General features: G+C 48.5%; 1 protein-coding gene across 7 annotated transcripts; it reads right to left on the bottom strand.

The window, feature by feature from the left end:
- Window positions 1-19: 19 nt before the first annotated feature.
- Window positions 20-21006, bottom strand: CBX7 (chromobox 7). 7 transcript variants are annotated; one of them, XR_010373355.1, is made up of 7 exons: window positions 20762-21003; window positions 19465-19508; window positions 15375-15440; window positions 14784-14850; window positions 13847-14186; window positions 11068-11187; window positions 4711-5085 (listed from the first exon to the last, which is right to left on the bottom strand). XR_010373355.1 is itself a non-coding variant. In XM_064454243.1 (6 exons), exons 1-6 carry the CDS (start codon window positions 20828-20830, stop codon window positions 2811-2813), a joined length of 618 nt encoding a protein of 205 aa, XP_064310313.1. In that variant the 5' UTR covers window positions 20831-21004; the 3' UTR covers window positions 20-2810. The 7 variants fall into 7 exon arrangements, 6 of the variants coding, with proteins under 6 accessions (XP_064310313.1, XP_064310265.1, XP_064310272.1 ...); XM_064454243.1 differs by lacking the exons at window positions 4711-5085; window positions 11068-11187 and adding an exon at window positions 20-2842 and having other exon boundaries at window positions 20762-21004; XM_064454195.1 differs by lacking the exons at window positions 4711-5085; window positions 11068-11187 and adding an exon at window positions 2850-4658 and having other exon boundaries at window positions 20762-21006.
- Window positions 21007-24625: the final 3619 nt, after the last annotated feature.

Raw genomic sequence — 24625 nt, 5'->3', positions numbered from 1 at the left:
CGCCCCGCCCTCCTCGTGCCGCCGCCGGCTCGCGCACGCCCGCGCGCCCCCTCCCGCCGCGGCCGCGCGTGACCCTCCCCCCCTTCTCCCTCCCGTGGGGCGGGGGGCGGTTGCTAAGGGAAGGGGGCGCGCGCAGGCGCCGACCGTTAAAGGGGCCGCGCGGCGGGTGGTGTGAGGGCGGGGGCTCAACCGCCGGCCCCCTGTGAGGGGACGGGCAACGCGACACACACGGGACACCCGCGCCCCCTGCGCCAGGGCACGGCGTTCGAGGCCAGCAGCGAGCTGTTCCCGGGGGAGCGGGAGGGGAAGCCCGGCCGGGACAGGCCCTCGGCGTGGCGCCGCAGCACCGCCTCAGCCCCCTTCCCGCCCGAACGGGCCCTTTTTTATTCTTTCAAAAATTTTTTTTTTTTTACTTAAAACAATGGCGGCAGCGGGGGCCGCGCAGCCTCCTCTCCTCCTCCTGCACACGCAGATGCGCCGTCAGCCCCTACCCTCACCCACCGCCAGCCAGCCGGCTGGCCCTGGGTATATGGGGGGAAGTGGGCAGTCTTGAAGTACCTGCTATGGCAAAAACTAACAATAAAGGTGCTTAAATACTTTTTTTTTTTTTTGGCTGGTGCTTGTATGTGCCCTCATTTTTGAGCCAGTATAAGGTACTGCAGGGTAAATGGGCCAAGCATGCTACATAAACCTTTATGAAAAAAAAAATGTTAAGTCAGAGAAATTCCCTGCCCTGAGTGTTACTGCAAAACCCTAGTTAATTTGCAGTGTGTTTTATGCACTCTTGCAGGTGCTAAAAAGGCAGAAAAAACCCCAACATGAATCGCTAATCAGTCTCCGTGATTCAAAATGGAAGCTCATGGCCCTGCAGCTCTCTTCACACAGAGCTCCTGGTCCTCCACTACCTGGAGGTGCCATGTGGCACTGCAGAATGTACTGCTTTATCTCTGTCTTTAGGGTGAGTAGGGGGTGCGTTTTGGAATGATACCCTTGGGAAGAAGGGGGAGCGATGATGAGGGCTGTAGGCGACAGCCATGGTGCTTGTGGTGCTTTCTCAACCCAATGCAACCTCACTGACTACCTGCAGGGCACCGGCACCCCTCTGCTACCTGCCTTTCAGCCGGCCCCGCAGGGAGCACTCACAGCCCCTGTGGCCTTTGCTAACCCTTTCTTCATTTTCCTTTCACCTCCCCACTGGCTGAGCCACCACAAGATCTCCGACTGGAGAAGCGACACAAGGGAGGACGTGTTCCCCGCTGCCTTGTCCTCATTCGAAGGGGACTGGCTGGAGAGGTTGCTGAATGCTGGCAGAGAAGAGGTGGCCAACGGACCATCACATGGACCCTGCTTCAGGAGATGGGAACAATTCAGAGAACAAGGTGTTTCTTTGGTCAGGGACCGAACCACAGTACTTCACCACTGATAATTCTGCATTTAGGTTGTGTTGCTCACTTTGAGGCTGTAAGAGGCCCTTTCTCAGGCATCTGCCGTCACAGCCCAGCTGAGAATAAAACCCCAGACAGATCACCTGGGCCTCTCACCTAGAATGGGACATGTCCTTCTGGACTGCTCAATTTCTAGAGACACCACTCTCTTTTAATCTCAATTCTTTATACCCTTCGAGGTGACTTCAAAAGAACAAGTCGATCACACCCGTTGCGTTTTGCTTTTCACTTTTTTAACTGCTTTCAACTTTGCATATTAAGTGTTCATTAACACCATCCACATTTAAATTGGTGTATTTGTTACTGTTCACTTAAACAACTGCTTTTACGCTTGTGGCTGAGTGTCATCCACCCTAAAAACAGCAGGCAGTCCCAGGTAAAATTGGGGAAAACTCCTTACGCAGCTACACAAGCGCAGGCGCAGCAGCTGAGACCAACGGCCTTGTCCCCAAACAGACGTGTGGGTCATGAGCATCACAACTCACCTCAGGGCAGGAGCATGAGGCACCCCCCATCCACAGACCAGGAGGGGCAGCAACATTTCTGAGAGCTCCCTGTGCTCTTCCCAGTTGTTTTCTCCCTCTGCCTGTCAGCAGGACCTTCTTTCCAACCACAGCAACTGCTGAAATTGCTGCCAGCAGCCATCGCACAGGTATTGCCCGACCCCAGGCTCTTTCATCTAACTTTTACTCTCACCAAGCAAAATAGCAGCAGAATATCCAGCTGTTCAGAGCATTGTTGGGTATTTCCTTTGTTTCATTCACATTTCCAGTAACACACTACAAAAAATAACCAACCTGGAACAACGGCTTTCCCAGAACAGCTATTGTTCATTACAGACACTGAAATGAAGTATTTTTTTGGTGCCTGGCTGCCCTCAGGACCCTGGTGCCGCAGGGTGCACTGCAGCACTTCTTGGTAGCGCTGAGAAGCCAGCACAGGGAAGCACTAAGCTTTGGGGGAGCAACAAGACCTTTCTCACCAGAGCCACTGGCAAGCGGTGTATGAGCGTAGGGGGAGAGCAGCAGGTGCAAGAACATTTTTATTTATTTTTTAAATGGCACTAGAAAATGGCAGACTCACCTACTCGAAGCCAGTACCAGCCTCCAGGCTCATTTTTAGCAGACCTGTCACCTGGCAGGTGTAACAGTACTTACCTCCAGTAGGAACAACTCCATGGGCTTGATCAGCCGACTCCGTTGATGTTTGCTCCAGGGAGGTCGCTGTCAGGAGCGGCAGATTTCTGTAAAGAAATGGTCATTCCCTCTCCTACACCGGGAGCCAGTGGAACTGCACCTGCCCCAGCCCCTCAAGCAAACACTGCATCAGTTTTTAAGCAAACCCTTGGGGCAATGGTTGTCCATGTCAAAACGTGGTGAGATTTGCCAGCCGCAGCTCTGAAACACACAAGAACAAAGACAGACCCCCTCAGAGCTGACCACGTGCCCCCTCGCACAGCAGTCACGGGTGGCCCAAGCAGTGGCCAGCACAGCTGTCCCTCCGGCCTGCTGACTTCCTGACGTAGCGGAGAGAGGGGAAGGCCCGTGGGGGTTCATGCAGCACCTGCACCTCCAGGGTACAATGACATCCCTGGAGCCTGCCAGAGCAGGCCTAGCCACCCAGGTTTCTAGCATCCTTGCTTCAAATGCAGTTGCGTGGTGAGCAAAATGCTGGGAAGAACAGGACCAAGAGCAGGGAAGGCAAGTGGCCCTGAACAGAGAGGAGGCAACTGCCAGTTTCCTGGCACACTTGACATGCACGCTGCCTTTCACTCCACGCTTCTCAAGAGGGAGCGCAGAGCTGCGCAAACCGTGCCATTTCCCCTTTCGGGTACAGCCTAGGACAGCCGGGGCATGGGGGCACGTCCCGAGGTGCAGCTCACCACCCTTGTTCACGGGCATCCTACCAGGAAGGCCGCACAAGGCAAGCTGGCTGCTCTGCACAAATCAGAGGGGCAGCCGTAGCAACAGATTATTTTTTAAAAAAGAAAAAAAGGCAGCACTATCCCGATTAACCTTTAATCCAACCAACACATGCGTGTGAAAGGACAAGCCGTTATGAGTTCCCAGTGCCAGCCAGCCTCTGCAGCATTGGCAGGGGTTGGAAGAAACAATCTCTGGAGCAGGCTTTCCCGTAACTCTGCACTGCAGTTTCTTACAACTTCACCTGACTCGCTAGCTGCTGCCAGAACCTCAGTGGCTGGCTGGAGTCCTGCTCCAATGCCATCACTCAGGTCCAGCCTCCCTGGCTCTGGTCAAGTATGCCGACAGCGCTTTGGTAGCGCAGGCGAGAGCTAACCACGCTGCCCTGAGCCATGACCGACTCAGGAAACTTACCCCACCCCCCTCTGCTTTTGCTCCGCGTGCTTTTGTGATTGACGTCATAGCTGTGCTCGGGTGCACAGCTCACCCCCACGTTACCTCTGCTGAAGGCATCTCAGACAGCCCCATTCACTTGCTGAGGTGCCATGATTAACAGCTAGCCTCCCCCTCCGTGGAGGACGGAGAGGCACACACCTTGAGGGAGCAAGCCAGAAACCAAAGGGGGCTAAATGAGACTGTAGGATTCTCTCCCCAGAGTATTGGCAGTCCCGGAATTGGGCTCCCCAGCTAAACCCCCGGTTACCTGCTGTGAACTGGGGGCCAAACTCCACCCAGGAGGCGCTGGGCTCCTGGGGAGCTCCCTGGAAGGCCCGCAGGCCGGCTCTCTGGAGGCTCTGGCATGGAAGAGAACAGGCTTCCCCACCGGCAAGTGGTGTGGAGCATGTTTGGCAGCCCAGGCCTCACCTCAGATTTCCTCTGTTCCCACAGGAGACGTAGGAGACATGGGGCACACCGGCACCCTACTCTGGCTGGTGCCAGCAGAGCTGTCCCAGCACCACAGTGTTGTGTGAGGATGTCGAGAACTCCCTAAACCCAGAGCAACCATCACCCTGCTATCAGCCTTCTCCTCTTCAACTCCTAATCCATCAAAGACTGACCATCCCGGGTCACCTCCATAAAGCTCTAACTTACCCAGTGGGTTAAAAATGAATACAAACCCAACCGCCCCGAATCCAAGTAATGGGTAATGTCAGAAACAGCATTTTGCAGGCTCCATTCTTCATTGATCCTTCTTTACTGATCTCACATGCACACACACACATTTTCCGTTCTTTTTCCAGCCACGCTGCATGTTTATACCAACAGAAGTGACCGGTGGAAAATAATTCAGCTGTAAAATTAAAGCAAGGGGAGGTAAATCACCACACAAACAGACCAATAGGTAAATGTCAGTTCTCATATTTAATATTTTAATAATTTTGTTTGCAACATTTACCACATAAATCATCTAAATAAATAGATGCTGTACAGTCTCTTATCCGTATCAGTACAAAAATAAAACCACACTTTGTGTCAAATTATGCTCAAGCCTGCCCTCCCTTTGCTATTACAATCTCCTTTTATAGCACATACTCGCTCAGAAAAGGCATTATACTCCGATTGGTTGGTTTGGAATTGGTTTACTCCCTATTTCCCCCCCTCCCCAAATACATTCAATTAGTCTGTACAAAAGCTAGAAGCTCATTCTGTGCAAAAGGAAGCTTTCTGTGTGCAAAGACTCAGGTACTCTAGCGTGCCGACAGGAACAACAGCGACAACTGGAGAGACAAGAACAAAAATAAATTGGGGACCCTCCCCTCTAACTGACCCCATCCCCCACCTCCCCCCAATGGAAAGGAAGCGTACCAAGTCACATCAGTCGGTGTGCAAAAAGAGGCCAAACGACACCTGTACGCTGAGGGAAAAGGCTGGTGCTGTAAACCCAGCAAGAGATCCCGGGGTTCCCCCAGCTGTAAAGCTTGCTAGGTGAGGAAAAGATTCTCTCATCTTGGCCTGCTCAAAAGGTTCTCCAGATACGCAGAACAAAAGCTTCATCTAAATTATTTCAGTTCTTTTGTTGCCGTTCCGTTGGAGATGAGGTGAGGAAACGGCCTCTGGAAAAATCCAGCAGCTTCTGGAGACAGCTCCTGGCTCACCCTCCCTTCCTCTCCCCACTCCCTGCAGAAGGACAGGTATCCCCCCGTTCCTCAGCTACGCTAATAAGGTGCAATTTTTCAGACAGGAAACTCTCTATATGAAGATGTCTCCAGAGCTGGAAGAAGTGGTCGTAGTTCCAGACTAGGACTGCTCAAACTGAAACTCAACTTCATTTTTCCCTTTCCTCAGACAAAGGCGGTGGGGAGGGAGGAAGCCAACCCGCACCCTGAAGGTGAGCCAGGGACTGTGCAGGTCTCCTCTCCTCCCTCAGGGAGCCCTCCTTCACCTGGCCTGGCAGAGCACACTCCCCCTTCAGCCATGGGAGGGAGGCAAAGGGCTGGGTGGCAGCTCTGGAAAAATGATAAGGAGCAGCCAGCAGCCTGAAACAGATACATCTTTTGCTTTTCAAATGCCACTTTCAGACAGACGATAAGGAGTACTTAGCACTCCTAGTGCTTTGCATTTCCAAAGTGCTTCAGAACATACTTCAGATTTAAAAGCAAAAAAAAAAGCTGCTTAACATTTTGACAGATTTGCAAAAAGCTTCTTTGTGCTGACACTACATTTTCTGGTTAAAAAAAAAAAAAAAAAAAAAAGAGGCTTTCCACCTCCTCCAAAATCCCCCTCCCAGTCAAAACTCTGCTACCTCAGTAACGAGGTAAGCTGTGACAGAGGTTCCCAACAGTCTTACGAGCTCTCCCTTTCAATGCCAACTGGCGCTCTCAGACAAGAACCCCTGGTATCTTTGCAGAGCAGCCCATGGCAGACGGAAACAATCTCAGCAGCAAAGCTCCTACCCCATTGCAGCTTGGTAGCGATCCTTCTCCCCTGTCAGCCATTACGTGCTCCCACTGGGCTCCGCTCCTCTCTGCAACTGGTTAACCAGGGATCATCTCCTGCCTGCTCCATGCTAAGCCACTGCACTTTTAAGAAATGAAGGGTGCAAGGGGAAGAGGTGGAAGAGAAAAAGGGGCCATTGCTCTAGGACATGCTTGTTACAGGAAAGGATTTGAAGGGTCTGAATTAAATTTTAAGTGATTCCTTCTCTCTCCTTCCTGTTGTCCTGGGGCTGTTTCATAGGCCTTCCCACCTTGACCAGCTGCTTGGGTGAAATCCGGGGGTTTCAACACCCAGAAGCTTCATGCTGGCTCTGCGAGGACAGAAAGTTCAGCAGGCAGAGGACAACGTGGTCTCCTGATGATAAGCCATTGTCTCAAAACAAGTTTACCATGCTCTTGGGGAAAACTGTTTTACACCAAGCACAGCAAAAGCGTCATGTTCTCTTCACCTGTATGTGCCAATGCTGTACATTCCCATGTAGAGGTTACCCTATGCAAGCTGTTACGTACACGTCTCCCTTGCATTCCCAAATGGTAAACTGCAGATAGATAAATGTAGCTCCGACCATCTCCTCTCCACAGGGCCCACTCAGGACTCCAAGGGGCATCCACCCACTGATGCAAGGGATCAGCTTCACTACAAGCTCTTGCACCTCTAACATGCCTTCCCTCTCAGCTGCCAGCTCACTCAGAGGCCTGTCCTCCACTGCTGAGAAAGAGCAACTCTGAGGCAACTCCTTCCCTCCCTTCCCTGACAAGCAGCTGCCCCTACTATTTCCCTAGGAAGGCCCACTGCCCTCTCTTCTTCCTGGGCTGCAGGTAAGCAAGGGAGGAACAGAAGATGGGTAAATACCATCAGCTTGAGAAAAGGAGGGGTTTTTTACACTTTCCCTACTTCAGAAAGCACAAATGTAAAGCCGGGGAGGAGAGGAAGCAGCGGAGAGGTGGTGGCAGATTTAGCTTTGCTCAAATACATGGATGTGGTTGACAGCCCCCGCTGCCGTCCCGCACCCCAGCCTCTTTTGTGGCTACCACCGGGGGTCTTGCATGAGGTACCCTGCCTATTGTTTGACCTGCGCAAAGCCTCCCTTCTCTCTTCCAGTGAAACCATCAAACAGCACTAGCTGGTGTACAGCAGGAAATAGCACTGGGGCCAAGGGCCCCCTGTGAGGTGAACAATTTTATACATTCAGTCACAAAACACCAGAAGAACAATTCTGGACAGTTTCACAACACTAACAACAAAAGAAAACCCATTCGTTTCTCAATAAACTTCTTTCTGTCTGAGGCTCTGACATAAACAAGGGTCAATCCACTAACAAATTTGGGCTTATTTTGGCAAATGAAGTTGCTTTCGGGTGTTCTCACAATATCATCCTGGCCTTGCTTGAAAAAGGGAAAAAAAAAAAAACCAACCCAAACCACCTTGGTTTGACTTCACAAGCAGAAGGGCCCCCAAGCAAATGCAGGACAATAGGAACATGCAGGAGCTACGAGGCTACTTAATGCCACTATTTATGTGTTAAAACTTGCTGTTCCAAGGCATCACTTATATATCAGAGCAATAACATGTAGTTTATAACCATCCAGGAACAGAGGAAGTCCTTTCTTTTTTTAAAAAAAAAAACAAAAACAAACAACCCCCACAGTTTTAACAATAAAGGTTTTTTCCAATTTCATGAAGCTCCTCAGTTGTGTCATATATACAGTGAGTTCATTGTGAGAAGATCTATGAAATGAAAACTTCTGTGGCACAAACGTGGCTGGTAAACTCTTGCATGGAAACAGTTCTAAGAATGACTATTAGAAGAGTTCTTCTTTGAGAAGTTTGTTTCTTGCGTACAGTTCAACAATTTCCACTGGCTGAAGTTTGTTTTTCTTGTTTACAGCCGCGGAGCCAAACGAGGTATGGGAGAGTTAGCCCATTTCTATTCTCGGCTTGTGCTTCAAATAGAATTATTAAACTCAGCTTCAGCTGGATGCTATTCTGGCTCTTCTAATCAAACGGAATGCTTAACGAAGCTCTGAGCACAGCATCTGATTTTCATGATATGTTAGCCCAAGGGGTCCCAATTCAATTTTCAGAGTTTGGGCTGAACTGACAGACGGACGGCATTGAGAAGAAGAGACAAGGAAACCCAGACACTCTCTCTTGCCAGCACAAGTAAAACCCCCATACATCTCTAGACCTGAAGAAGCAGAATAAAGCTAATTGTAAGGTCCCTGAAAGCCAGCTCTACCAAGGAAGTTTACAATGATATGTCACCAGACAATATGGAACAGAGCCACATTTTTAAAAGATCAAGAGAAAAATCTTCTCAAAAAGATCTTTAAGATAAGCAAGAATTCATGAATGTCAAAAAAATAAAAAAAATCCACCCCAACACGGTAACTGCTTAGTTTCCTACCACAAACTCCTCCTCACACACAAACCAAACCCACGCACATGCAACTTGTTGCGACTTAACCTGATAAGGGTTAACTCCTCATTGACCTGTACAAAAAGCCAGGTACTTTTTTCAACACTTTGTGTAGGGAGATGATTAGTCACCAGCAGAATGCAAGCTAGCCTGATCCAAAAAGTGGTTAAGATATGAAGCTGTGGATGAATCCTCTTTGAAAGACCACCACAGGTCTTTGAAAACTCCACTGCAAGAGGAAGAAAAGATGTTTAAAGAGAAATGCCAAAATAAAACATCGAGAAACCTCAGCTGGTGCAAGGAGGGAAAAGCAGAGGATGGAAATCCAGTTTATTAGGACAAGCTCTTTCCAGCTGCAGGTTTGGAATTGCTTCTGATGTCCGCCAAAGCCAGGAACCTTAATAAAGAAGAAGCTTTTTGATGTATTTGTACACCGAGATGAAGACAGGACAAAGGCAGCAGTAGCTGCATTAGAATAAAGAAACCAGATCTAGTAAGTGCCATGAAGATTTAGCAGGGTGAGCTGGAGTTCAAGACTTTTTAAAAAAACAGGCTAAAATATCATGCTCCTGCAACCACAACTACCTGACCTGCTACAAGCCTCAAGAGTGGACTCAGCCACATGGTGTGACCACTGGTCACAACAAAAAGAGAAGATATTTGGCATGTGTTGGGAAGACTGGGTGCGCGTGGGGGGGTGAAGATGACAACACTGTCTGACGCCGCATCCTGCAAAAGAGGGTGCAACTCCAGACACAGAAGCCTCGCTCTGGACACCCACATTCAAACAAACATCCTGAGCCTGTGTGCTTACCTCATCAATCTGCCCTTGCTAGCTATTACAAGCTTCTTTCCCACTCACTCTTCCTCCCACCGCATAATTCCCCCCCAGCTTCCACTTCTCACCCTCTCAGATTTCTCCATAATAAAACTCCCATGTTATTTCTCTGAGAGACAAAAAGGTTAGTCCAGAAATTCAAAATCTTCCCAGTGGTCCTGAAACTGCTGTGACACAGTGGAAGAGAGGCCTGCTCAAACAGCTCTGAGCTGGAAGGGGAAATCCTAAGTCTACACTAAGCTGCTGTATCCCATCTGAGGTAAAACCTGCTTTTATAAAAACCATAGGGGCAGTCCAAGCACTTGGTAAAAAGCAGATGCTTGGAGGGCCAGAAGCCCCAGAGCTCCCAAATTCTGCAGGCCAGCAGCCAAGCCCTCCAAAGGAACACACTGAGGATTTCCACAGGTACCTTTACCTCAGAGCTCGGAAGGCTCATAGCTTCCTTTTGAATAAACAGAGCAGGTAAGAGATGCTTCAGGTGGGGTGGGAAGAGGAAACAAAGAATTTAAGGATAGTAATCATGACCATAGCCAATGTAACCCTGCAGCACTCTGTCCTGCAGTTCCCACCTTAGACTCTAGCTTACTTCTCTTCCTTTCCATAGGAAAAGGTCTATATTTAAAAATCCAAGTTATTTAAATAAGATTTGCTTAAAAAAAAAAAAAAAAGGAAGAGAACATGCATGTGCACGAACAGATGCTATGCTAAACTACCAACTCAAAATATAGCAATTCTTCAAAAGCCTCAAAGTGTCACAGGCAGTCCAGCACAAGGCATTTTTAAGTGCAAGATCAGGCAGGGTCTATTGAAATGCAGACCGCTTTCCTTGGCAAAGATTTTTAAGCCTTCCAAGGGGAAGTTCCCATCAGTACAGAGGTACAGGATCACAGATACTGTGAGGAGACTGGAGTCGTGGAAAAATATTACTCAGGCAGTACAATCCAAGAATTCTCATTGCTAAGAATTAACAATTTCGTTCCCCTCCTCAAATCTAATGCATGCCTTCCCCACATGTTGTTTACTTTGGATCTCTCAATAGGATCCAAGAACAGAAATTGCTGCTAATCAAGGCCCATTTCTAGCTCAGTTCTGTCCAATTCCTGTGTCCTGGGCCTGTGCCAGTATCTTGGATATCTCTGCAATGCCAGGCAATGCTTTGGTTGTCCTATTAGCTCCTCCTCCCAGGGGTGAGGAGTCATTTTTCAACCAACTTATTACCACAGATTCAGAGCAGCATTTGTTATTAATACTGAATTTGGCAAGGGGTAAGAACACCCCACTTTCTATAAAGCATTCCTCACACAGCAGAGCTGAGCCTGGAAATCCTGTTTAGCATATACAGAATGGTATGTCTTGACTGCACTGAATTTCTGAGCTTTTAATGAGGGCAAATTGAATTCATGTCGCCAATCCAGATTTCAGAGATGCATTTCAGTCTTTCTGCATGATCAACAACCAAAGGGAGAAACCTGCCTACTCGGACCTGCTCTGCAAAGACTGACTTACCACAGACAGGCAAATACGGTTCTGAAGTCCTGACAGCAGGCCACAGGGAAAACAGCACTGGAGAAAAAGTCTTAACAGGCTGGAGTTATCAACACAGGTAGGATCCATCGCCTCTCACTGCTGCAGGAAGAGAGGGAGGAGGAAGGTGGGAAGAGCAACGCACAGAGAAGTATCTTTATCCAAGGGATATCAATTGCAGAACAAGGCGGCAGGCTAGAGATCCAGCTCTCTTTCCACCTCCACATGCCCTCTCCCCACAAATGCAGCTGCTGCCACTTAACAGGATAAAAGGCGAATTGTTCAGCTTGCTGCTTTCACATCCAGGAGGGGAGTCTTTGCCAGGGAAAGGGCTGTCAGTTTTTCAGATGGACAAAGCAATGACAAACGCACACCCCCTACGCTGCCCTTTTTTTGCGTATCTGAAAGGGGGGAAAGGAGAAGAGAGGGGGAGGGAAAAAAAAAAAAAGTCTCTGTAAACATTTTAAGAGGAGACATTTTGGATTTTTTTTTTTCTTAAGGGATAAAATAATCCTTCCCTAGCCCCACCCTAAAAGCACTGGTTTTGGGGAGCACTGAAAACAGAGATTCAGAACTGCGCACTCCGGTCTCGAAAGAAGCCCTCAGCCACTTGTGCTTCTCTGAAAGTGACGGTAATGGAGTTTGCCGTGATGTCCGTCACTGTCACTTCACTGGGGGGCACAGTGGGAATCCAAGGGAGACTGCCATCCACATCTGCTGCAGGAGAGGCAGATAAGAGCATGTTAGTGAGAGAGAGAGGTTGAGGGAGATGGAAGGAGGGAGAGGGAAGGGAAGGATGGAAAAGGGGCCTCCTTTCTGACAAATGGTGGGTGAAATCAGCCCGTACTGAGTCTGCACATACAAGCCAAGAAAGAGCATGGGCAATCCCTCCCCTCAGAGGCTAAGGGAAAATGGAGGATCACTGCAGGATATAATGCGAAAAGGGAAGAGTAGCAAAGGTGTCTAGACACACACCAGCTTCGAGGCAGACTACATGGAGGTCAAAAGACCCTCTAACACCACCCAGCTTATCTAACCATCCGCAATTCCCCGATACCTCTCACCCCAACTCAGCCCCCAATTTGGCTCTGTGTCAGCAAAGCACACTCACTGGGTGTGAGGTCCCCTGCTCATAAATACCCTACCCTGCTGAAAAGTCAAAAATCACACTCTTACACACATTCTTCAGATACTCCTGTGGGAGTCAAAGAAATCCAAAATAGAGGGTCTTCCTTGTCCTGCACCTGCAATGCAGCCTGGGTGCAATTCTCTCAAAGAATCCAACAATACTGCTTCATGGAGAGGCTGCTCTCCTCTTCTTATATCCTTCCTTTGCGCCCTGATAGCTCCATACAAGAAACCCAAGCATCCCTGCACTTTTTCACTGTGAGAAAAATTATCAGTCCCTCTGGCACCCAAACCCTCACTTTTCCCCAAGCCCTAGGGACAGCCACAAAAATACACAGAGAAAGGAAGGAAGAAAAACATACCCCCTCTCTGTCGCTATGTCTGTACTATATACCTTGTCGTCCCAACCCAGGCAAGGAACAAGGGCTCCTTCAGAGTATTTCCTGGCCCCTGTCTCAAATACCTGTGCTGCCTACTTTCACCTCAGAAGGAGTCCAACCCCCCCAACAGTAACTGGAATTCCATGCAGGTCCTGTGTCAAGGGGAGAACAAAAACAGTTTCTGTAGTGCCGTTCACTCTTCCAATCCCCAAGTGCTTTAGAGCCCAGTGCTTCTAGCAGAGCAACAGCCCCACATATTTGCCCACTGCCAGGATGCAACACTGGGTTCCTCTGCGCTAGTCCCATTGCTGCCTCCCTGGATTTTGGGTGCTGTTTGAGTCCCTCTCAGAGAGGAGGCGATAGCATTGCTCCTCAGAACATAGCCCTCTCCCCAAAACCCTGCCTAATCCAGCCTGGCTACTAGCAACTCCTAGCAAGGAGTAACAGGATTCCCTTAGCTACTACAAGCAGCACAAGGCCCTGGTTTTCCACTCCTCAGGAAAGCTACGCCCTCAGAAGCTCTAATAATGCAGGGACAGAGTTTCCCTGGTAACTCAGAGCAACGCGCACATCCCACAGCCCTCCTGCACAAGATGCTGGTATTCCTCCCCAAAATGCCAAATGTGCTTGGACATCTCCTGTGCCTACACTCATGCTGCGTACTCAGTGGGATCAGGCAGGAGTTACCATTCTCACTTTATCTCTCTCATCCCCCTCTCGCATAGCTCTAGAGCAAGAGGCTTTAGAGATGACGTGGGGTGTGGGGAGGAAAGGGAAGGAGGGGGCAGAGGAAGGCCCTGTGTGTTCCTAGCAGCATTCCTATATACTCCTCAGAGCAGCACTGTGAGAGGAGTGCTGGTGCTCAAGCTTGTCCACTGCCAGCCAAGCTCCTCTTAGCAGAGCAGCCTGAACAGAGGCAGAGTTCATCACTGTCACACCTGCACGTCACCTCTGCTGGGAGGAAACCAGAAGAGGGGGGTGACTTGCAGTACCTTCCATATGTTTTCTAACACTGGCAGGGGTGTCACTGATATGAGACCACAGAGAGGCAACATCACAAAAAAAGCAGATTAGGACCGTTCATCCAAACAAGAAAGGAATTTGCAGACAAAACGTCACAGTGTGAGCCAGCAAGAGCTGCTCTGAGGACCTGATCTAAACCACAACCCCAGGACGAGGCAAGCAAGGAGGAAACATGCAGAGCATCCTTCCCATGCCCCAGAACTTCACAGCCAAGCAGTATCTGGCCTTACCTTCCTTGCTGGTGTGCTGCATGGTCTCCCAGTCCTCAGGGCTCTGCCTGGCTTCCAGGCCCACTGCATCATTCAGGAAGAACTCACGCCTGCAGTTTCGGCTTTCCAGGCTCGCCATGCGGGGGAACTTCTTCCTTGACAGTCGCAGATACTTCTGGTTTTTGCGTTGCTTCCGGAGAGAGAATGGCAGGACTGCTCCCCCAGTCTTCTCTGAGAACTCTGCCTGTCCTGGCTTGGCTCCTGGCAGGCTACTGTCTCCTCCTCCAAACCTCCGTGCAAGAGAGAAACAGAGCTTCTCCTTTCCCTTGTGGGCACTCCTCAAGTCCATGCCATACAGCCGCTGCCAAGAGATCAACGTGGTAAGGGTCAGAGCAGAAATCTGATAATAGTCAGGGGTCCCACCCGGGAGCCAGGAAACTATTCTTTGCTCAGTCCCTGAATGAGCTAGGGTAAGTTGTGCTGCTTCTACAACACTGTTCCTCTCACCTCTTCAACTGCCATCTAAGTTCTTTCTAGTATACGCTTCCTAGGATTGGCTGCTTTGCTTGGCAACAGCCAAAGCACGCTGAGCTCCACTTCCAACCAGCGGCTACTTTTAACATGATGGGAAGTCCAAGCCCAACATGAAATTAAAAGTACAGAAACCAGGTAACCTGCAACCACCCAAGCCCAAAGTCAATAAAATCTTAGTTTAGGGAGCAAGAGCTGTTGTTGGTCTGGTTTTTTGTTTGTTTTGCCTTTTTAAAGACATGTTAGCTGGCTCTTCAGCTAGCAGGTTAAAACTATCTGCCTACCCACTGATTTCATGTTGCTGTGTTCACTTGTTACCTCCAATTTAGTTGATGCAATGGCCAATGGACAGTTTCCACCTCCCTGTGAGCAGAGGAGCAGCTCAGCAGCTAATAAGTTAGAAATACAGAGAAGAGCAAGAGGCTACCTGCAGGAGGAGGCGCTTTGGTTTGGGGCCTCTTTTCCTGTACCCCGACGCACGGTCTCTCTCTTCCCTGTGAAAGAGGAACACATATCAAACTGAGTACTAAATGCCACAGCACAAATCCTAGTCAGGAGGTTCTACCTTTCACAGCACAGCTCCCTTATTTCCTCCATTAAAACCCAACAGTGACCAGTGTGCACTTGGAAAACATCCCAGAATTGCTTCTTGTAGGAGTGAAAGCCTTTGCAGTAAGGGAATTTCTCTGACTCAGCTGATCAAGGATGGGTTGGAGGAACTTATCACCTCGCATCACTCCAGTTCAGCCCTGGACCTGATTAAAACCTGAGACTGATGCTCTTTGGCTCAGTGCTGCTTGCTCTTGGCCTCATTTCCTGAACAGTGCCCATTAGTGCTGCTTTAACCCTGTCTTGTCCACCTCAGCCAACAGCAGTGTACAGAGATCAAGCAGGATTCATGCTATACATCCCATCTTTGATTGAAGTAGGGACGACAGGGGCACTTTATGCACACTACAAAATAAAGACACTATTTCCATTTCCTGTGTCCAGGGAGAGAAAGAACATGCGCCCTTACTTTTCTTCATAAGCCACTACCAGGCGAGGGTCCAAGATATGATCCTCTGGCTCCCATGTGCTGTATCTGAAGAAAAACATAAGGAATATAAAGTAAACAATACTTTAATGAAACATTCTCTCTGCAGGCCTGCTACCAGTGTGCCACAGCCCTGGATACTGTCTTCACAAGGTTCAGTGGGGCCTGCCACAACATTGCAAGAGCTCTGAGGAATCCCAGCCATTCCCTCCCCAACTTCCCGCAGACACCACCTCCCCATCCCAGAAAAAGCAGGGCCAAGTGTCAAGCAGCTCTTTGCAGGAGAACAGGGAAGGCTTTCCTCCCCAGGGCCCCTACAAGCTGTTTGCAAAGCCTGTGCTGACACTTGCAAACTGATTTTGAGCCAATGCCTAAACAGGTCTCATCTACAGCACCCCCTCAAAGCCAACAAACCCCATGGAACAATGAGATGTGATCTGCTACAGCTTTCTGAAAAATAGGTCTCTCTAAATTAAGAGTGCTCAGAGAGTAAGTACGCCTTCTCACCTGCACTATTAATTACCTCTAATCACTGGAACTGAAAGTATTCATTTAAGAAGAGTTTAATTTTTCTCCACTGATGCCATTCAACTAAACATGTTTAGACCTGGGCCCTGAGGCAAGTTGATGGCAACTTTCCAATTATTCCTCCTCTTGCTCAACTCCCCCTGCAGGTTATTTCTATCTCGCAGAGGTCATCAGTATTTCTGTACCAGTGCAGGAGCAACCCATCTGCATTGTGGTTAGGGCTACCAAAACTACTTAAAATAAGTTTGATGCTCTGAAAGTAGCCTGTGAACAGTGTCACTCACTGCCCCATCTCCCTCCTTGGTCAACAGACAGCTGTGACAAGAGTCAGATGCTTAGGAAAGGACTGAACCCACCCAGCAGGCAACACCAAAAATGGTTCCCAAGGGGCACAGCTGCGCTTAATACCAGGCAGAAGCAGCCAAAAACTCCCATTGTGGAAGGTGAAAGGATCACAAGGTGGTCCTCATGGCATATTTGCTTCTATGGGGTCATGTTTGCCCAGAAAAGGTCAGTAGTGTGTCTCTACCATACAAACTCAAAGACAAGAAAGGAAGTCTGAAACCCCAAATGACTTGGAACACTAATTTTCTTAGAACGGGAGGTCCAGGGCCTGGAGGCAAAGCCCCTCCCAGCCCCCGGGGAAGAGGGCCAGAGAGCAGCCACATGCAGGTGGGCAAGGGTGCATTTGTATCAGTGCCTTTAAACAGCGGAAAAGCATTTCAGGATGTTTACATTTCTGGATAAAGAACAGACTGCATGTGAGGGCACGTGATACATGTATATATGTACATAGGGGAAGTGGTTCAGGAATGCTTTTCCCTTTCATCTTTCCATAAGACAGAAGGTACTGAAATACAGGAGCATTCCTGGAGAATGATTTGAGAAATGAAAGTACAATTCTTTTACAAAAGTGAGAAACAAAAATACAAAATTCAGATATCCCAAGGTGCCCTGTACATCAGAGAGTTAAGAACAGACATGTCTTAATAACCAGCTGTTCCCTCCCTCCTTTGCTCGAGCTTCCTGCAGCAACCTGACTGCAAGCTGTCAAAGCCAAGATGCTGTTTGAACAGAGGAAGGCTTCCTCCCAGCTGCCAAGATTCTGGCACTCGTTCTACAAATTTAAGAAAAATAATAACACAAGGTGGGGCGGGGAATACATCGGATTGCTTTTCATGGGCAGGACAAGAAAGGGAATTTGCTTTTTAAAAGCCTGGTGGGTGTTGCCTTTTTCTCTGCAGCTCAGTTTCTGGCTTCGCTGCAGTGGCAAAACACTGCATATAAAAAAAACATGGTTCAGTTTGATGCGCGCGCACAGACGTGCACAGAGCTATATATACGGGTACACACAGCCCAGGCTGCAGCAGAACTGCAGAGAGCAGGCACTCTGGAAAACATAGATCATATGATCTTCCTTCCCCCTCCTTCTACTCCTCCTCTTCCCCCTCCCCTCTTAACTCCAACACAAGTTGTAAACAAGCTTGTAGCTAGAATTGGATTGTAACTCATCCATTCCCTGGCTCCAGCAGTATAATTCAGAAATCTGAGGTGCAGGGCAGTAACAAGAATTTTTTATTAAAAAGGGGGGGGAAGTGAAATATCAATTACTTGCGAAAGCAGCAAAATACTGACCTATCCTTATTCCCTTCCATGAAGCCTCCACTGGGAACGATGGGATAACTGGTACAGAGATTACAAAGAGCTATGTGACAAGGGTGGGGAGAGGAATGAAGAGAAATGCGACATGGGATGAGGAAACTGAATATGTTTGAAGCAAACAGCTTGGGGTGCTGCATGCCATCACAGGTACATGTACATTTAGAAACAAGGAACAGAGACTGCTAGCAGGATGAAAGTTCAATGCTCAAAGCATCTTGGTTTTAAGCAACTCAAGCCTCCAAGTGAACAGTTAAAATGGAGGGGGAAAAAAAAAGAAAAAAGAAAATTAGTGCTCTTCAGATTTGGAGTTTGGGGGAAGAGGGAAGGTGTTCAAACATGGCACAGCATGAAAAGAATGGAACCCTGACATCCCCTTGCTCCCGGGGCACAAGGCTGTGCTTTTAATTCCCATAAGATAGTTTCTGGCTCCCCCAGAGCCCCAAGGCACAGGGAAAGGAAAGGCAGCAGTAAGAATAAGTGCTGCTCTGTCCAAGGAAGCATTACGCCATGCCTCAGCCCACCGTCTTGGCAAGTGACTTTACAAGAGAAGGACCTCAATGCGTTTGTTGAATGGAAAACGGGATAAACATCAGTATTCTGGCCAAAAGGGGATGGTGCCTCACAGACTACAAATACATTTCCCTACCCCTACCAGTGATTAAATTAGGGCTGGCTACTTAGAAGTTTGAAGAAGTCCAAGAACTGACCCGCACTATATGGCAACTTGTGCTCAGCAAGTGCGTAAGGATACACTTTGACAACAAAACTTAAGTCAAGAATGAAGTCACCCTCTACCACCAACACCAGATAGGGGAAGCTACTTATATTCATGCATCCCCTATAAGCACAAGGATTAGGCATGCAGGAACACATTTCATCTTCTTGGACACCAGGTACAATCTATTGGGGCCATCACAGTGGGCCCTGCTTTGCAACTGCACGGATGAACTTGTAAAAGCAGTCCCCTTTGCTTAGCAACACGCAGTGCAGCTGCATGTGTTATGTAGCTGTACCCACGCACACTGTGTATGTACACACACACACACACACACACACACAGTTACAAACAAAAAAAGCAGAGAGGGCCCCATATGGGTTGGCCAGGAGGCTGTTCTACTAGACTGCTAGCTAACATAGAAATACTCTCCAGTTACCTAATCCTTTTAATCTCAAAGCATTTTTACAGACTGTTTAGGCACAGAGCAATCACTCTTCTTCAGAGGCAGCTGCATTTAGTAAGTATCTGTAAACAATGCACAGCAATACTGCAAAAACATTTTTTTCGCTTTCTGCTTTTGCTCTGTTTCAAAAAGGCACTCAAAGTAACAGAAGGTTTCAGACAAGGAAATGAAGGCATGGCGACAAATTTTCAAGGGACAAAGATCACCTGCATTTGGCTACGATCAATAAATCTGAAACACTGCCCCTTTCCATCCGTGAATTGCAGAGTGGAAGCAGTAGGACAACAAGACAAGACCATCAACTTTTCTATTTTAAAAGATTGCATATAGCCCTAAAAATAAAGTGGGGCCCTCTTGGTGCTGACTTAGAAAAGCAGGAGCCATTCCAGTTCAGCAGAATCAGGGTTCCCTGTTGAACTCATAATAAATTTAAAAACATTTGTAGCTAGAAAGCATCTCAATGGAATATTTCAGTGGTGGCAAAAACCAGTCAGAATAGATTGGCACTGTTTGTATCCCTCAGCTGCCAGTCCGGAAATAGATTTGGTTTTGGTTTGTGGCTTTTTGTTTTTGTTTATTGTTGTTGGAATGAGGCACAAAAGGTTGCCCATTAAGAACGAGCTGCTCAGTTGCAGAGATACAGTGTAAGCTGTATTAAAGATTCAAGAAAAGGAGTAAAAGACAAGTAAAACACAACTTACTTTGGGGGCCATCCTTTCCACTTCACCAGGTATTCTACTTTACCCTAAGGGCGGAAAAAGGAAGAAGAAAACAGGTGAACTCTGCAATCAAATATGGGCTACAGTAAGAGATGCAACCAATCAACAGGACTAAACTCCGCAACTGAAGAGCTCATTTCCCATCACTTTATTTTCAAAACAAAGCCACTTCCTCACTCAACTACGCTTGCTATACCTTTTTCTCCAGCAAATGGGCACGCGGGGATATTTAAGCATACTTGAATTACCAGCATCTTGGGATCATACCTTTGCAGAAGCCTAGCAGGCAAAAAACCCCGACAGCCAGCCGGCAAGACAACTGCAACCATTCCTGCATTTACAGGCAATCCTACAAGAAGTCAGCATGCATAAACGCAAGAGGGAGATGTATGCCAGAAGCAAGTGTGAGAGGAATTTTTTTTTTAAGCAGAGACAAGAAATACAATATTTCAGATCCTACAAAGTGCCTGTCTGACATGTTCCCTTCCAGCTGCTACACACTTTGCTCAAACACTGTTCCATGCATCACAGTCACTCAACCTTTCTACCCTAGCAAACAGCAGCTCACAACTGAAGTTCAGAGTTACGTATTTATTTGTGCACTCCAAGTAGAAGATTTAAAAAGCAAAACCAAAATAAAAGCAGTGATTGGAAACCATATTCAAGAGCTCCTGAGGAATGGGTACAACTATTAACATCTTTCATATACTGAGGGACTTGTTAAGCACTTCCCAAAGGATGGCAGAGGCCTTCATCCATTCAGGATGGCCATCCCTCGAAGTGCCACTCTTGCAGCTGCAGACACCTTTATCTGACTGCACAGCAAGCAAAGTGCTCAGGTACTTGTGCCAAAGAACTGGTGTAATTTTCCTCACGGGGGGGGGGCTCATCAGCTTCCCAATGTTTGAAACCACTGCCCTGTAAGGAACTTTCCACCAGAGGATCCCTACGTGCTGTGCGCTTATGGGCCATAACACCCTGCGGGGTTGAAGAGCATTTTTGCAGCTGGGGAAACTGAGTCACCAAGCTGGCCGCCAACCTTTGCAAACCCTCTCCTCATTCGGGGTGCCCGGTTTGTTGTCATCGGCGCTCATTTTGCAGAAACTGAACGCCCCCCTCCCCAAGCAATGACATCCCCGCCCCCCCGGCTGCCCCCGGACCCCACCCACCTCACGAGCCACTCCCGCCGCCAGGCGCGTCCCTCGCCCGCCAGCCCCGGGCAGGTGCCGGTGCTCCCCCCCGCTCCCGGCGGTGCCCGCCCCGCCCCGCCGCAGCCCACCTTCCGCACACGCTTCTTGCGGATGCTCTCCACAGCGAACACCTGCTCCCCGATGGCCGACAGCTCCATGCAGCGGGCGGGACAGCGGCGCTGGCGCCGGCCACCGGCGGCCCCGGCTGTCGCAAGGCGGAGGGGGGAAAGGGTGGCAGTGGCGAGGCTGGCCCCGGTGGCGGCGGCGGCGGCCGTTGCCCGCTGGCGGCCGTTACCCGCCGCTCCCCCTCACACGCCCCCTCGCGCGCGGCCGCGCCCCCTCCCCTCCCCCCGCCCCGCTTTAGAACCTGCGCAACGTTTTCCCCGGCGCGCGCTCGTGGGAGGGCGGGGCGCGAGGCTCGGCTCGGCTCGGCTCGGCTCGGCTCGGCTCGGCTCGGCTCGGCTCGGCTCGGCTCGGCTCGGCTCGGCTCGGCTCGGCTCGGCTCGGCTCGGCTCGGCTCGGCTCGGCTCGGCTCGGCTCGGGCGGGAACCGGGTGAGGGGCCGCCGCCGCTTGCCCACCTCAGCCGCCGCTTCCCGCCGCTCGGCCTCGCCCCGCGGCCGGCCTCCTCTCGCCTCTCCCGGAGCCAGGCTCCCGCTGGCACCCCGCTTCCCTCACGGCAAAGGGCCGCCGGGTTCCAACACCCCGCCGCTTGCAGGGGGAGCGGCGTGAGGAGCCTCTGCCCGCCGCCGGCGCGGTATCCAGCCGCTGCAAAGCGGTGGTATTTACGGGTGTTTTACCACAGGAGTGGCCCTAGGCGGGTGGGAAACCACCAGGTGACAAAGCGTTGAGGCAGGCGACGCAGGCCGGGGCAGGAGAAATCCGCTGTGGCTCTTCAAGCGCCTTCTCGTGAAGTGCTGAGAGATTTCACGGGCATGGCACACGCGTAGCGATTTGACATCTTGAAACAGACAGGACCTAAGGCCGCCTCTTCAGGGTGGCCAAGGCTTGCTTGGGTAAGGCAGGAGCAAATAGGAACTTTTTAGGTCTATTTGTAGTCCAGGATCCTTTGTGCGCCGATCTGGTGCACAGAATAAGCTTTTGCTTCCTGATCACTGCTTTAAACAATAGATTATTTTTTTTTTAAGTCTCCTAGGACATTTTTTCATCGGAGCAGGGACTTATTTCTACATGTGTAGCTACCCTTCCTCTCACAAGTGCGCTCAATTGCTCCTCCACTGCGACTGCATGTCTCTGGACACTGTATGCAAAGTCTGCGACAGGAGAAACCTTACTGTATAACTGGCAAATATTATACAAAATGAAGTCTACAGTGAGAGTGAGTTAATGTTAGTAATTTAGTTTGAAAGCGTTCATTTTCACACAACGTACCCAACCCGTACATGTGGGTACAGTAACTGGCAGGGTGTTTGGTTACTTACAAGAACTCAAAGATCACTGTACTGTTGGTAATTGTGACCGTTGGGCTAACCATTAAGCAGACCTAGCAGTTTGTAACATAGGTTTGGTTCTGTAACAGCATAGCCATGAATATTCAAGGTTTTCGTGCTGAATTGCAAAATAATAATAAAAATTTTGATCTTTTTCATTCTTCCTTTCTCATATTATTCTTCTATGTTTTAGAAGGAATAGAGAAAAATATTTAAGATAAAATTTAATTTGTTTCTCAAAATTAAGACCTTCAGAAAAAGTAGAGACAAAAGAGGATGAAAACATTTCTCTGAATTGCAACAACCTGTTTGTAAGACCCTTCCTTGCACTGGAATCTAATTACTGCAATGCCAAACTGGAAAATGGAAGAAACTGTGCTCCGATGACCACATTAGGATAATATAAAATAAATAAATAAATCTCACAGTGACACCAAATGTGCAGGTGAATCCATTATCAACAAACTGTTGCACTTCTTAGTACGGGATATTTACAACTTGTTATTTAATATGTGCTTTTTGAGGTCGAGAATTCTTTTTTTTTCAAAATTAAAGGAACTTTGCTCATGAATACTAAAGGAGTTCTCAATATGAATCAACCTGCATTTTGATCACAAGCAATAATAGTCGTCTTATAAACAGAGGTATACAACAAGAACCCACATGCTCGATATGGGTATAATTTCTGCACAATTATTCCCTTCTTTCCTTCTGCTTTTCCCTTTTCTCACACCAGCAACGGACCCAAGTGAAGTTTAAGCAATATTTGTATCGGTAATGTCGCAGTTTTTGAAAAAGCACTGCTTTGCCTGGAAGTATGAGTGATGAAATCTGTCCACGAGGTAACATCAGCGTACCACAAAGTTCCAGGCAAATCGCATGACGTAACAAAAAATATGTGTTCCTTGTTTGCTGGGGGATTTTTCTGTGCAAGCCCTCCTTCCTTCATGGGGGCTTTGCTCTCACGTGCAGTTGCACCGACTGCAGTGGAAGCTGTGTGTCAGGACTGCTACGAAGGCAACACTCCCCTGGTTCTGCGAGCGCCCTCAGTACCAGAACATGCTGCTTGCGGCTCATTTTGCTTCTCCGAGAATGCTACTAACAGTCTGGTCAGGTTTTGTGTTGTTTTTTTTTTTCAGATGGTTTATTTGTTTGAAGTTTTTTTGGCAACTTTTTGGACAAAAATGTTACTTTTTAAAGCTGTTATGCCACAGTTACTTTTAGTTCTTACTAACGGTTACAATGCAATTGGAGTAGGGCATTTTTGCATTGACAACCAAAAACCAAAGAGCCAGAATGTCTCCCTGCCTCCCACCCCATCCCAAGTTCTGAATTACCGTTAAGTGAATGCTACTGAGCCATTTATAGGACCTAGAAATAATTAAGACAATTTAAGCAATCAAGTTTTTCAGATCTTACAGCCTGTTTTAGCAATACTTTAAAAGCCATTCTGTGATAAAAGACCTTTCCTAAAGTGTATCAAGAACTAGATTACAGCAATCTTTATTGGAGTTGTTCTTGTTATGACTAATTGTACAGTCACACTAATATATAGCAGTGAACTCAATGTGCAGAAAACCAAAGCAAATATTGAACCTTATTCAGTACAAATTCAGAGACCCAGATCCAGAAGCCTTTAATCAAAATTCCAATTAACTTCAAAGAGTTTTACTTCAGTAAAAATTGCAAGCAGAATCTAGTACAGAAAAATTACCATTTTAATTGCTACTAGTCTGATTAAGTGATTCAACTTCCAGTTGATGCAAGCGCTTACATTAACACAAAAAATTTATTACTGATCATTTATATTCTACCAAGCCTAATCCTGCCAAAGACTTTTTTTTCCAGAAGACTGCAGCAAAAATCAGCATCGCTTCAGAACATCCCAGCACATCCCTGAAGAAACACCGGTTGGTGAAGCTTCAAGAAAAAACCTTGCAGCAGAAGCAAGCCTTGGCATCCTACGAGCACGGTGCTGCCACGACTCCGTAATGCCACGGGAGCCGGCAGCCATGGACAGGCGTACCGCCGATGCCATTTGCGATGCATCGCTGACTTGATGGGTGAACCGGCCTCTCTCTCTCTCTCTCTCTCTGTGGTGTGGTATGTTTAATTATCAGTAGATGGCACTCGTCATGCTGCTCTGCAAGCGCAGGTCCATTTTATATGCAGATGGTGGTTTCGGCAACCCGTTGCAGAAATAAAGGACAGCAAACGGGCACGGTCAGCACTGCTCCGGCCCAGGAGAGCGGCCCTGCCAGACCCTGAGCTGGCTCAGCAAGTGGAGCAGGCTGAGGCAGAGGCAGGATGCACTGAATATCTGTGCAGTTAAGCCCAAGGGCACCAGAAAACCAACCCTGTTGCTATGTCCATATTGATTAGTACTTTTAATGTTAGTTTCTTAAAACCCATGGGAAGAGTGCAGCTGCCCTCTGCTGCCAGTTGGCAGCTCCTTGGTTTACCCGGAGCCCTTGGGACAGCAGCCAGCGAACACTGTGTTTAAA

The sequence above is a fragment of the Phalacrocorax carbo genome, chromosome 1 (assembly GCF_963921805.1).
Source record: "Phalacrocorax carbo chromosome 1, bPhaCar2.1, whole genome shotgun sequence".
In the NCBI taxonomy this organism is placed as follows: Eukaryota; Metazoa; Chordata; class Aves; order Suliformes; family Phalacrocoracidae; genus Phalacrocorax; species Phalacrocorax carbo.
Note: the sequence above shows the minus strand (reverse complement) of the source record. Positions and strands in the feature narration are given on the sequence as shown.